The sequence below is a fragment of the Rissa tridactyla genome, chromosome 19, assembly GCF_028500815.1.
Source record: "Rissa tridactyla isolate bRisTri1 chromosome 19, bRisTri1.patW.cur.20221130, whole genome shotgun sequence".
Lineage (NCBI taxonomy): Eukaryota > Metazoa > Chordata > Aves > Charadriiformes > Laridae > Rissa > Rissa tridactyla.
This window is the reverse complement of record NC_071484.1, coordinates 8084553-8098455: the sequence shown is the minus strand read 5'-3', so window position 1 is coordinate 8098455 and position 13903 is coordinate 8084553. Positions and strand designations below refer to the sequence as shown.

Sequence of the window (13903 nt, the reverse complement as noted above, 5' to 3'; positions counted from 1 at the left end):
TTTCATACGGTAAATGTTTAAATAAGCCGTTTCCTTCGTTTCAGCACCGCAGCAATAACTCCATCCCATTCCAGGGCTGCTGGGGCTTCTAAACCGCGCAATTCTGTGAGGTTGTAATTATTGTGGGTGCTTTAGCGTGGCGGGGAGCTGGGCTCTCGGACGTAAGTGGCGTTTTTGTTATGTTGGTGGGTGGTTTGCTTTTTAAATCCTGCCTGTATATTCTTTGACAGCGTGGCTCTCCAAAGTTAAATCAACCGAATGCCTTCTCACCTGCTGCCCGTGACCCAGCGCTGCTCTTCCCCAGCGCTGCTCTGCCGGGGTGACCCGCGGTGCTTGATGGGTCGGGGTGGACGTTTGCAGCGGCGGCTCAGCAGCTCGGGGACGAAGCGCTGTGGATTTAAAAGCCGCAGCTGTTTTGACGGGTGGCTCCGTTTTGCGCTTCCCCTCCTGCCCCCAGCACCGGCTCCTCGCGCCGCTCAGCGCCTGCCCTGGGCCTGCGGGACGCGGGGGGAGCTTCGCGGGGGTTTGGTGTAAGCAGGCCTTTCCTGCTGGTGGACAGCCGCTGGATATTTTAAATACGTCTTGCTGTTACTATTATTCTCCCCAATATTTTTAACTTCTGGCTATGGATTTGGTGCTATACAAAAAGGATGTGGGTGAATGCTTCTGTCAAGCGGCAATGCAAGGAGGAGAGAACGGGCTTTAGAAAGGGTGGGAGGAGAGCCTGATGCATCAGAAAATAGGTAGGCTGGGTTTAAGTATAGATAATGCGTACAATAGTACTGTATTTTTCAGAGCTTTTTAGTTGCCTTAAAAAAAACCCAACAACAAACCAGCCCAAAACTCCAAACCTTTGCTGTCTTTGGCTCTCCGTATGGTACCAGCAATGCCTTTCTTTAGCAGACAGAGGTCTATTGGAGACGGGGGTCTTAAAGCGCAACCGGGATTGACGCGTGGGTCCCAGCGCTGCCCGTCTCAGCAGAAAGCCGTGCCCAGGCTGGGTCTTCGTGTTTATTCCCCGTTTGTCCGCATGGGAGGTGTGGGGCCGGTCGCATCGCCGCTCCCTCTGCGCATGCTGTTCTTGGCAGCAGATCCACGGCTAGGCAGCTGCCAAGAAAAAATTGGGCCAGTACCTTGTTTTCAAAGGTTTACTGGGTGTTGCAAGCATGCTGTAATGTCACATCTTGTGGTCAAAGAGTTTTAAGCCATTTTAAGCCCTGCTTCCACCTGTTTTCCAAGCTTCATTCCCAAAATAGAAATTAAAAAAATAAAATCATGAGAATGCCAAGCTCACCCTTTTGCTCATAAAAATGTAAATGGGAAGTTGTGTCTTCTGAGACCTGTTTATGCTCTTTTGGTGCTCTGGGGATGAAACAGCCCTCTTCCAACCAGATGAAGAGGGATGTTTTTCCCAAATTCGGTTCCATCCCTAGACACAAACAGCCCCGTGTAAGAGAAACAGACCTCAAAATGAGCCGTTCTCACAAAATAGTAGCTGTGGGGAGATTTCTTCCATCAGCACCTATTAACCCCGTGTTTGTGCCTGTTGTCTCAGATCAGCCATAGAGAGAGAGTCCTATTGGAGCCCAACTGTCATTTATTTCTGTAGGGCTTTTCGTAGAGAATAATTTTATAAGAAACCGAAAGAAATAATCTGGCACATCGTTTGTGTCCCAAGACAAGATTTATTTTTAAATTGGGTTCAGACCTCCTTACTGGCATTAGCTGGCGGGTTATAATCTGTAAAGCAAAAATAGGTGGATCTTCTGCGGCTTATTTGCTGTAGCTTGAGACGTTGGGAGGACGCGGGTTAACACACAGGCGCCGTGTTTTGCAACTGATTTCCTTGTGTGTGTTGCCACTTCAGAGCTTGCTTCTGTTTATTTTCAATACACCAGGAGAGATCGGGCAAAATCTGTAGATAAAATTCAGCCGGTTTTCGGGGAGAGGGAGAGGAGAGGTGGGGAGAAACCACCGAAGAGCTTTTGCCGCTTATCGTTGATAAGTGTTTGATAGGATTGATAGCTGCTCAGAAATCCTTTCACTTCTGTCCATTTTTTTAAAGTCCTGCTATAATAGGTAATTAAAGTATACTAATTGAATTAAGATCCCATCTGTCGGAGTTCAGCAAGCCAACGAGTCCCTTAATTAAGATATCATGTTTGCTATAACAGAGGCTGCAAACACAGAGCTGGCCACCGAGGGTGTAAGCAAATATCTGCCTGCCCATGACGAAGCGCCAGAGCATCCAGTGGGCTGAGGAGATCAAAACAGAGTCTGCAAGGTAAGAAGCGCCCGCTCGTGGGATGATAATAAAGGCAAGAATAGTTCTGCTTCCTCTGGTAGCTGAGAAAAAGGCCAATTTGAGGCGGGTGCAAACATTTTTAAGGACTCGGAGGTAGACAGCAGCAGTAATAACGGAAAGACTCTGGATTGGGCCTCTCAGCATCCGATCGCCGTCTCGGTGGGACGAGGTCTAATATCGGAGGCAAGAACAGAGAACATAGTAGTTAAAATTGGCGTCTTCAGGCTACAGTTGCCAAAGGTTTATAAAGCGCCAGCGTATCCTCAAACTGATTTGCAGGCACAGGGGGCTCCTGGGCTGCTCCACCGCGGGCTGTCTTCGCTCCGTTATTTAACCATCAGTCCCACATGCGTGCGTAGAGTCCGTGGAGGAATCTCCGTTTAGATGCCGTGTCTTCGCTGGTTTTGTTGTTCGATTGTAGTTTTATGAGCAACTCGTAAAACGTAAGAGCCCCTGTGCCTGAAGTTAAGGATTTCCCTTTAATTTGGGCTGCTGTGCCCGTGGCACTGAACAGGCTCCTTCCCAGGGGATGGTTTCAGCCAAGGAACCTGCTGAAATTCTCGTTTAGTTTATAATTGTCTTTCTACGTTTCTGCCTGTAGCTTCACTCTCATGAAGCTGCGTTGGGATGCTTTAAAATTCTGGAGGAAAAACCTGCGCATGGGTGTAGGTGCCTCTTTGCAACCGGGGCACGAGTCTGTGTCTGCAGTGACGAGAGCGTGTCGCCGGGGCGCGTGGTCGGGACGGAGCTGTGACACGGCGGTGGGCAGAGGCGGTAGGTGACTGCGGAGAGTGACGGCAGCGACGGAGCCAGCTGCATCCCACCCGTGGCAACTTGCTCCTGGGCATCCGTTGCCCCCTGGTCTGCTTTGGAGCAAGACGACTGGATTTTTTGCGGCTTGTCAAGGAGTTTTCCTTGATGTAGGGCTTGGGAGGTGGTGTAGGAGGTCGTGTGTGTCCCTGTTGAGTGCATGGGGAGATTTCAGGAGGAGCACACGCCATCGGGGACCACCCCATGGTCTTCCCGGTGCTGTGGGGGGGACCAGAGCAGGCGTGAGGCCGGGGGTCTTCCAGAAGGATTGGGAGAAGGGGGGGGAGTGGGAGAGCCACCGATTTTGGATAAAGTTCTAGAGACATGTGCCAAAGATGGAGGCGTGCATCCTTGACAGCGCGCTGCTTTGAGTTAGACGGCAGCAGATAATTTTTTTCCCCCCTTATGGGAAAATTTCCCAATGAGGAGGCTAGATGAAAGCGGGCGCTTCTTGATGCAGTTTGAAAGCGGAGAGACATCTGCCACAGATCAGAAAAGCCTGGCAGGTGGAAAAACACACCAGCCCTCCCTTCTCCCTGCCTTTATCCTGTACGTGGCACAGCTCTATTCCCCGTGTGTCGCAGCCGCCGCGCCGACACGGGCTCCGCACCGCGAAGAGCAGTGGCACCAGAAGCCAGAGCTCTGCCGTCCCAGAGCCTGGGGGGGAGCATGGGCCGACCTCCCCCCCTCCATCCCGGCCGCCTTCTGCCTTCCCCCTAAAATGCCGCACGAAGCTACAGGAGCCGGGAGGATTCTGCAGCTCGAGAGCAACACGAGTGAAAACTGAATTATTTAGCATATTTTTTAGTGCAAGCAGGTGTGGGGTTTGAAGCGGTTTGAGTTGGGAATTCTCTGCAGAGGAGTTAGGGTCTGGTGGGATTTGAAAGAGCTGGACAAGTTTTCCATTCCTGTCCTCCCCTTGCTGCCTCTTGACAGCCTTGCCTTGGTTTTTTTTTCAGGTCTGAATTCTCGTTCTCTTTTGCGTTTTCCATCCCCCGTGACTTCCCCCTCGCCTTTTATTTCGCCGCTTCACCTGCTGAAGCGCCCGTGGATGCCGCCGTAACAATCTGTCGCGCGCTGACAGCGTGCATGACGCTGCGGACCGGCGCGCCAGGCGAGGTGGCCGCTGGTCCCGGGGGACGTGGCCACCTCCCGCAGACACGGGCAGAGCCACGCGGATCGTCACAGAGCAGCCAGATGCCAGTTCAGCTGGAGCCGGAGCCGCCGAGGCTCGCTGAAAGGCTTGGCAGGAGGCGAGGGCTGGCCTTGGAGGCGGTTTTGTTAGGGTTTGCTTTGTGCCTGGGTGGGTTTTGGTGTGTTTGTTCAGTTTATTTTTATTTATTTATTTATTTATTTATTTATTTAGAAAGCAGGTGGTTCACAAAGCCGCGTGAGCGCTGCAGCAGCGTGCCCTTCGTCCTGAAGGGAGAGGACGGGGATGGACACACAGAGGTGGCTCAAGCAGCTCCACTGTGAACCGCGTCCGAGTGGGTTTGGACCAACGTTCCCCTAAAATCTCTTCCTCCCCCCGTCCGTTTTGTTCAGGTCTTTGGGGCCGTCTGTGCGTGAGCATCAGACAGACGCTGTTCTCCCCCACGACCTGCTCGGCTCCGTCTTGCCCAGATCTTCCCCGCAGCCTTCGGTGCTGGTTCATCCCCGACTCTGCTGGCGGGGAGGGCTCAGGGCTGTGACACCAACCGGCCCAGCTCCGCCCGTCCCCGGGGGCACGGGGAAGGGCCCTTTGGGGCAAAAAAATGCGAATTCAACCCTGCTCCTGTGCACACACACGCAGCGAGAGCTGCGACTGCAGACACCCTCGCACCCCAACACTCTTGGATAATTTTGTGCAACCCAAGTAAGTCTGAATTATCCGTACAGCACTTAAGTGGGAATATTTCTGCTTAAAAAAAAAAAAAAAAAAAAAATCACTGTTCTTGTGCTCTGCTCTTCTTTGTTTGCAATCTAACAAGAGACGAGGGGAAACCCTCAGCGCCGTCTGGATGGTGACAGAGATGCTCCGGCATGGCAAAGAGCAAACCACGCCGTGAGCGGTGGCCTCCGGGGGGACTGGAGGAGAAGGGGTTACTGCAACACGTCTCCCTCCTCCTCTTTGGGCACAAGCCTTTAGGGAAACAAGACATTTGGGTAACAGATGGGTGCTCTGGTAGGTCTGGAAACCTCTCAGGCAAAAGTAAATCCTTCCTTCCCACCAGGAGGTTCAGGCCTTGTTCTGCAGAACAGCGTGTACGAGCCCAGCTCCCCGAAGGGAGCAGATTGCCCTATTCCTCCGGCGCTTGGCTGGCTGCCCTCCTGCCACCGGTGCAAGGCAGCCCGAGTGCTTAACCCTCGAGCCCCGTCCCTCCGGCCGCACCGGGGCCGGATGCTCTCAGGTAGGTGAGGATTTAGGTGGGGGGGATGCCAAGGGGCGTTTTTCTCACCCACCCCCTCGTCACCGCTCCCTCTCGGGCGAGAAGAAGCCGCCGATGGGCAAGCGGTTGTTGTCGTGTTGCGATGTGCGACGTTGCAGCTTCTTTCTGGGAGAGCGGTGCACTCTGCCATTAATTGGAGGGAAAACAATCAGAGACCTGCTGCTTTTGGAGTTTGTTGAAAGCGCAGGAAGATGGGGAAACGTTGGTGTTTATGAAACGGCAGCTGGTGCTAAGCTCTGGCAGGGGAGCGGGAGGAGGAGGAGGGAAGCGGTTGTATTTGGGTTCTGGGTCTAATTGGCAAAACTGTAATAATTCTTAGATCAAATACATGATGCATTCAGCCCACTTGCATTTTTAGTCTACTGCGTGTAATAACAAGTCATAACACTGGGGATTTCATGAATAATCATTTCTGCTTGCCTCCCCTTTCAGCGGAGGATTTCCAGAGCACTTGACGATGGTGCAGTCTCACGCCATCCCCAGAAGGCAAATGAGTATAATCTTTATAAGGGAGATAAGGCAGACTAGACAAAGGCCTGGAATAACTTGGTTAAGTTTATCAGAAAAAGCCAATAGCACGACTAGGATTTATGCCCGGGAATTAAGACTCTCAAACCCACTTGGAGAAGCGAGATGTCTGTCCTTAGCACAGCTTGCGTTGGCACCACCGGGCGTGCTCTGCGAAGGGGAGCGACTCTTCCCTTAGCGAAGGAAAGAAGACGCAGAGAGAGACTTCAAGAGGACTCGAAAGGCGCAGAATTTAAGTCTGACACCCCCGGGGATGCGGGGGGCTGGAGGGGGACCCCAGGCACCTGTGCCGCCCCCGCTCTGCCGCCGGACCCCCTGAGACCCCGGCCACGAGCCGCCTCTCTGTGCTCAGCGTGACGCTGGCCTGGCACCAGCCACAGCAACAAAATCTGATCCAAAGTTGCTTTTACGCACCCAGAGGAGCAGGAGAACCGGCAACGTTAATGCATCCAGGAGCTACCTATGGCTATTGAAATGGGGGGACTACAAGCATAAAGGCTTGGCTGACTCACTGGACCTCATTAAAGTCTAATAATCTCTGTAAAGATGCAGCATTGCGCGTACACCGCGGCCCTCGCAAGGGCTCTATTAGCCGTTTCATAGTTTGGGCATGAAACCGTAAAACATGTTTCTTTGTGTTGGGAAGGCACGTAGGGCAGCGTTCCCTCCGCGGGGCTGAACCTCGGCACTTTGGTTTAGGAACAAAAGGGCCGGGCTCGTCCCTATAAGGGATGTTACGGGAGCCCCGACGTCGCCGGAGCCCCGGGGAGCCGCGCTCAAGCACTGGGGGGGGCACAAAAACCAGGAGCGACAGAAATGTAGATGCTTTGAGCTCCCAATGCCCTCCGAGCAACGCATTATACACTCACCCGCCTGCAGGAACTTTGGTATCGCCAGCCTAAAAACTTGGTAAAGTAAAACCTGAGCTGGACCATAAAGCGAGCTTGGTGTAGGAATCATGAAATCTAGCACAAAGTGAGGTTTCCGTTAGTATTGTGACATCTGAGCCTCTAGAAATCCCCTTTCCTTGGTTTTGGTTGGTTTGTTTGTTTTTTGTGATTAAGCCAATTGTTTTTCTGGAAGCTGAAGTTCTTGAGTCACCAAGTGGCTCTAAGAGACACCGCTCCGGGAACTCCTCCAAATATTGCCAAATTCTGGTGAAAATCTCAAAGCCTGGCAGCTCCGCAGTGTTAAGAAGTTCTCACGTCAAGTAGGGCTCTTGGGACAATAACCTTTTGTTGCTCATGAGTTTGTACTGAAGCTTTTCACGAGCAAACTTCCTTCTTGATCGAGATCTTGGCATCTGGTTGGAACCCGCTAAAAATGTTTATGTTTGGAAAAAAAAAACCCTGCCTGATCCCCGAGTTGAGGAAAATCGATGCCTTGAAGCTGTCGTAGCGGTGAGAAGGGTCCGGTTGTGCCATCCTGGCATTCAGTCGTACCTTCCTGTGAGACTTGTACCTTCCCGAAACCCTGGCGTAATGCATTAGCACATTTTGGAGGTGATAGCTGGCCATCAGAGTCTCATTTGAATCTGCGGCCACTGCTGGGTTTTTGGGTATGGTAAATAGGAAACGGTAGAAAAACAGCGTCTGATTGGCTGGAAGATGACGAAGGGAGAAGAAGTCCCAGAGCCCCACAGAGAGATGGATTTAGGTTTATTTGAGGTTGATTAATCCGAGTTATTTTTTTACGCTCTAGGGCAAAATTAACAGAGTTAAGACTTACTCAAATCTGAAACAGCATTTTAAAGAAGGTGGAAGTCTCATCCCTTGGCTCCTTACAGCCGGAGGAGGCAGAAGCGACGGGAGCCACCACCCCGGGATGGAGAGCGGGGTCGGGGCTGGGGGGAGCCGGGGCGGTTGTGTCCCTGCAGCAGATCCATCCTGGGTTGGCTTTTTTCTGACGCGTCCCAGTGCTGGGGAACGGGGATCGACTGGTCCCCACCAGCTCTAATGAGTGCAATTAGTGGCCGGGGGCTGCGGACTGACTTTGGTGGGAGGGCGGAGCCTTCTGGAAGCCAGTTCCTAAATGTGCAGAAGTGCAGGTTAGCTGGGCTGGGAGACTCATGAAATTTAAATTAGGAGAATTTTGTGGGGAAGAGGAAAAAGTATTAACAAACTAAAGAGAGCTAATTACTGGAGATGGAGAACGTTCACTCTGTAGTTGTAGATGACAGCGGTAAGTAGTTCCCATCAGGGCTTTTCCTGCTTTGGAGACAAAGAGACCGGCCGTCCACCCAGTTATCGGAGATGATAAGGGGCTGCATTTTATAAATGGAGATAGGCTCTAATTGCAGAAATGCCTGCGAATACTTCTGTGGCACTTCGCTGAACCCTGGTGTCGCAGTGGATTTTTGAAGTCTGCTTTCCGCAGTCATTACGCGCCGCTTCATTTGTAATGAAGTTTGCGACCCGTGGAATTTCATTTGGATAAATTTCAGCTCCCCCCACCCCCAAATCTGTTTTATGTCCATCTACTAATGGGGAAAGGAATTAAACCTCGTTTCCCTGTGTAATATTGCAGCGGAGGCAGTCGCAGGGATTTAACTCCTCCGCTCAAGAAGCAGAAACGGCTCCGGCTCCGTGGGCAACCTCCACCACCCAACACAGCGTGAGCAACACCCCACAGAGCGAATGTTCGGGAGCTGTAGACCAAACCCGTCCAAGTACACCTTGACTCGGTCTCTAACGAGGGAAATTTTCCCGATGGAGCCCGTGCGAAGGCTCCCCCTTGCACCTCATGCCAGCGGGGGTGCCGGGGGCGGGGGTTAAGGGCAGGAGGATTCAGGGTGTGGGCATTTCTTTTCTCTTGTATTGTTTGCCCTCCAGCTCAGCAAAATCCTCCCTTTTTTTTCTGAGCGCAGGTTGTGACTCCGCTAGCAGGAATCCTCTTCTCCCAAGCCCGAATAATGGCCCGTCCTGGTCTCCTAGTAACTGCGGCTGCCACATCACTTTTGACAATGGTGCATCCTTTGAGCCTGGTTCCCTGCGCCCGCTGTCTGCTCTGTTTCTTCCAATGGCAATTGTCTGAAATTTCTCCAAATGAGCAACTTTTGTGTGCGGGGGTTTTGTTTGGTTTGTCAGCGCCGGCAGAGTCTTTTTGTGCTCTTCCCTTAAAGCAAGCGTGAACCCTTGGGGAGCGAACGTTTGTGAGAGAGCTCGTGGTAGGATTCCCCCCCCTCCCCCCCCAAATATCAAATATTGCTCCTGTTATTTTCTGCAACCAGGCTCTCAAAGCATTTTAAACTTTCTGTTCTGGGAGTAAAAGTCTTCTCATTGATTATTGCGCTAAAAGGCTTTCTTTGCTCGATGTGTTTTGGAACTGGCCTCTGTCTAGATGTAAAAGTGCACGTAATGAAACTTCGCCAGCAGCCGGCAAAACCTCCCCCCAGGCTGCAGGGAAGGAATTTGGCTTGTGGAAGCGGAAGCACAAAACCCGCTCTGGTGGCAACACCCGCCTGGTAACGCTGCCGGGGGGTGGTGGTGTGAGGGGGCTTTTGGAGCTGCCCTGGTGCTCTGGATACGGGGAATTTTGGGGCAAAATGAAGGGCTGGGGGTGGAAAGCTGGGGTTTGGGGGTTTTCTTTAGGAGGGAATGTGTTGGCATAAGCGGGAGCTTAAAGTTTGGATGCGTGGGGAAGGGGAGGAGGTTGGGAATACCCCTCGGTGGTACAGAATGAGCCCATCAACGGAGCTGGTGAGGGGTCTGGAGCACAAGTCCTGTGAGGAGCGGCTGAGGGAGCTGGGGGGGTTCAGCCTGGAGAAGAGGAGGCTGAGGGGAGACCTTCTCGCTCTCTACAGCTCCCCGAGAGGAGGGGGCAGCCAGGGGGGGTCGGGCTCTTCTCCCAAGGAACAGGCGATGGGACAAGAGGAAACGGCCTCAAGTTGCCCCAGGGGAGGTTTAGGATGGGTATTAGGAAAAAATTTTACACTGAAAGGGTCATCAAACATTGGAAGAGGCTGCCCAGGGCAGTGGTGGAGGCACCATCCCTGGAGGGATTTAAAAGCCGGGCAGACGCGGTGCTGAGGGACGTGGTTAGTGATGGCTTTTGCCAGAGTTGGGTCGATGGCTGGACTCGATGATCGGAAAGGTCCCTTCCAACCCAAGCAATTCTGTGGTTCTGTGACTCTAATAGCAACTGCGTGTCTGGGCGAAAGTCCGAGTTCCAGCAGACCCCAAACCTGGACCCCCCACCCGCTTATTAGAAGGTTCAAGTTCGGATGCGTCTGAACGGAGCCAAATTCGGGCCCGGGGCGAGGCGGTGCCCTGTGCCTCATCCACAACCAGTTTGTTTCCCTTCTCCCCCGAGGAGACTGAGCGTGTTCCCAGTAAAAACACTTGACCTGCCCCGGTGCCACCGTGAAAACTTTTATTCTCTCTCCCAAGGACAGCATTGTTGTGGTTTTGGTTTGGTTTTAGGTTTGCTTGGGTTTTTTTCCCTTCAAAGTAAATTGAATGCTACAGTCAGAGCTGCACTTCACACACATGTACGGACACGGGCACGCACCTTTGCACCGAGGAACGGCAGCGCTCGGAGCTGAATGCGGCTGGGGGGGGCGGGCGCCGGGGAGCCGGCAGTGCGACGAAGCACGGAGGAGATGGAGGGGAAACGCATGAATCACAGCGTGTCAGGGGAAACACATGAATCATATATTGTGTCAGCAGATTGGACAGATTCCACCAGGATTTCTCTACCTGCGGATCCACAGTTTCAAGTCCCCAAAACCCCCCCGTGCCCGGTGTGACCCGTGGTGGGGTGACACCCCGGGAAGGTCCCTCCCACCCATCCTGGCTCCCCCTTTCCGTCCCGGTAGCCCTTTGCTTCCCGAAGTGGGAAAACCCAGCTCCAGCTCCCACCGCTGCAGAACTTGGACGCGGGGGAGGCGATGTGGCTGCCCATGGACTCTTATGCCCATGGAGGGCATCAGGTGCCTTTTTCCGCCCACCCCGTGGTCTTCCCCGGGCTCCAGGCTGTGTAATCCTGCTTCTGGAGCCCTCTTTGCCTGGTCACCAACCTTTTTGGACCATGTGGCCCAGATCCAGGCAAAGCCATTATTGCGCTGAGAAACCCCAGTCCTGGTTGTGGCTTTGTGTCCTGTTTTCTGTATCCCAGATTCAGACCCTGCCTCCTCGTACCAGTCTCCAAAGACCACGGATCCAGGCCAGGTTTAGCGATGCCGGTACCCCATAGCCTACAATTCCTCCTCTTGACATCGGAGCTTTTGGGGAAAATGGAATAATCCTCCTCTTCCTTCCTTGCTTCTGGTTTCTAGGGACCGCCGCGCTCCCGCCCCCGCTTACAAAACCGTCCCCGTCCCTCCCCCCCGCCCCCCCAGCACCCGCTCGTCACCGGGGCATCCTGCGATGGGCAGAGCTCGTCATCCCGAGGGGTAGTAGGGTACGTCGCTGTGGTAGTTGTAGTCAGGACACACTTTCTGCACCAGCCTGTAGTCTATGCTGTAGAAGGTGATGTAGATGCAGATGACTTTGAAGGGCTTCGAGCAGACCCAGGAGACGTGACTTTGGGTGTGCTCGTGGTAGCAGGTCTTAGAGGGATCATAAGTGCAGAGCGTGGTCTTCTTGGCACGATCCACTTTCTCGTACTCCACGCGGCAGTTGAAGATTTTGGATTCTTTGGCCTCGATGAAGATCTGTTGCTCCAGGTCGAACTCCACTGCCTTGGTGGGGGGGACGAGGCTGACGGAGATGTTCCCTTGCCCAGTTGAGTTGTGTCGGAAGAAGACGTTGACTGTGCCGTTGCCGTGATCAACCACCTTCCCGGTGATCAGGAGGTTCAACTTCACTGTCTTGATATTGGAATAGAAATCTCCCCAGCCAAAAATTTTTTTAAGCTTGCCTGAAGGTGGCCCCAAATCCCTCTGTCCTCTGGGGTGTGGAGCGTGGTCCCGCTCGGACAGGTTGTCCAGGATATCCCATAACTCCTGCGAGCTGCTCACCAGCTCCAGGAGGGTCATGTTCTGCAGTAAGGTTGGAGTTAACAGGGACTTTGGAGAGAGCAGCCCTCTCGTCTTCTGCACTTGAGCTCTCTCCTGGGTCTTGGGTTCACGTTGCTCTGCGCCTGTCCCTGGTTCTTCTTGGCCACAGATCACCTGAACACAGCGATAGTGGAGGGTGAGAGATGGGTGATGGGTGCCCTCCCTTGCCCAGTCTCACTCTCCAGAGTCACCCCACTTCTCCAGACATGACCCAGCCATCCTCTTTCCCACCCTTGCTTTCCGTATTTCCCTTTTCTCTTGCCGTTCCTTGCTACTTCTCTCTGTATTCCGTGTTTCCCTTCTGACAAGCAATTTTTCCCTGCTCTTGTTCTCATGGCTGCTCAGGGAATGGGTGGAAGGAGCCGGGATGGGTGCGTTTTGCTCACTGACGGTGCAGCTTGGCATCGGCACCTCTCAGGGCAGAGCACTTGCACCCAGGGTGTCTCTGCAGATGCTGGGGAGAGGGTGCTATGGGGGGGATGCCCACCTCCCAGCCTTCGCATGGGTCTCGCTGCTGACAGCACGGCCCACGGACCCCTCTTCTGACCTCCAAACTGTGTCGGGTGGCGAGAGGGAGCTGGGAGCAGCGGGGCAGCACGAGGGACAGCAGAGCACAGAGGTGAGATCTGACCCCTGGGAGATGCCCTTTGGCAGCCACGGACAGGCTCCGCTGCAAACTCTCCTCCTGCCGGCACGCGGGCTCTGCCTGCAACCAGCCCCGGACCCCAAAGTAACCTCAGAGGTGGGCTGTGGACCCCAAAATAAGCACCGATGGGGGCTGGGGGGGCTGCCTGGCAGCCAGGCTGTGGGCACCCAGCGAGCCGGGAGGGTGCCCGGGCGGGAGGCGGATGCTGCAGCCCCGTCGCCCTCGGTGCTGGGCTGCCGGGTCCCCGGGGTGCCGGGGGCTCACCTGGCGGGGAGGGGAGCCGAGGCGGGGGTCGGCCTGCGGGGCTGTGCCGGGGCTCTGCCCCAGCCGGGGGTGCGGGGGAGCTGCCCCCAGCAGCGCTGCCAGGACTCTCCTGCCGGGGAGGGGGGGCTGCAGATTTTTAGGGTACCTTTAGCACCAGCCCTGCCTGCGAGCCCCCGCTGCCCACTGCAAAATAACAGAAGTTTTGGGACGCTTGTTTTTCCGCGGGGGGGTGGGGAAGGATTTGGCGGGGGGGGGTAAATTGGTGGGGGAAATGGTCCTGGCCGTCAGCCCCCACTGTCCCTTTGGCTACGCGACCCCCCAGCCCCCCCTTCCCCATCCCCGGCGCTCACCAGCAGAGAGATGCTCCCCTGGATGAGGAGGACGACGCAGCTCCGAGGGAGATGCATTTTCCAGCCGGTGCCGCCCGCCTTCGCCGTGCCGGGGATTTGGAGAGGGTTTGGGTGGGCTTTGCCTTGCTTTTTTTTTTTCTTCCCTTTCCCTCCCGTCTTTTTAAGCGAGGGACGCCAGAGAAGGGAAGGGGGTGTCCCCCTTTATAAGCCGGTTCCTAGGGCTCCCCCCCGGCCCATGGTGGCTCCGGTAGCTCCCACCCGGCTGTGCCGGACCGGGAGGCGGCTTCACCTGCTGCCTGCTCCCTGCCTGCTCCCCCTGCCTGCTCCCTGCCTGCTCCCTGCCTGCTCCTCGCTGCCGTGTTGGAGACTCGATGAAACTCCGCTCCATCCCTCCTCGCTCCCTCCCCTGCCAGGTGCCGGGGGCCGAGCGGCACCGCCGGCTGTAACCCTTTGCTGCCCGCAGCCCAGGAAAACCGGCCCGCGGGGTGAGGGGGGGTTCCCCGGGGATGGGGGGACCCTGGGGGGCTCAGCGGGCTCTGGCAGGGGGTGTGGGGGCACCCAAGGAGGGGGGTG

The 13903-nt window shown here is 54.8% G+C and overlaps 1 protein-coding gene across 1 annotated transcript; it reads right to left on the bottom strand.

The window, feature by feature from the left end:
* Positions 1-11452: 11452 nt before the first annotated feature.
* Positions 11453-13387, bottom strand: NXPH3 (neurexophilin 3). Its single transcript, XM_054224569.1, has 2 exons — positions 13331-13387; positions 11453-12184 (listed from the first exon to the last, which is right to left on the bottom strand). The coding sequence occupies exons 1-2, from the start codon at positions 13385-13387 to the stop codon at positions 11453-11455; spliced, it is 789 nt and encodes a 262-aa protein (XP_054080544.1).
* Between the last annotated feature and the right edge of the window lie 516 nt (positions 13388-13903).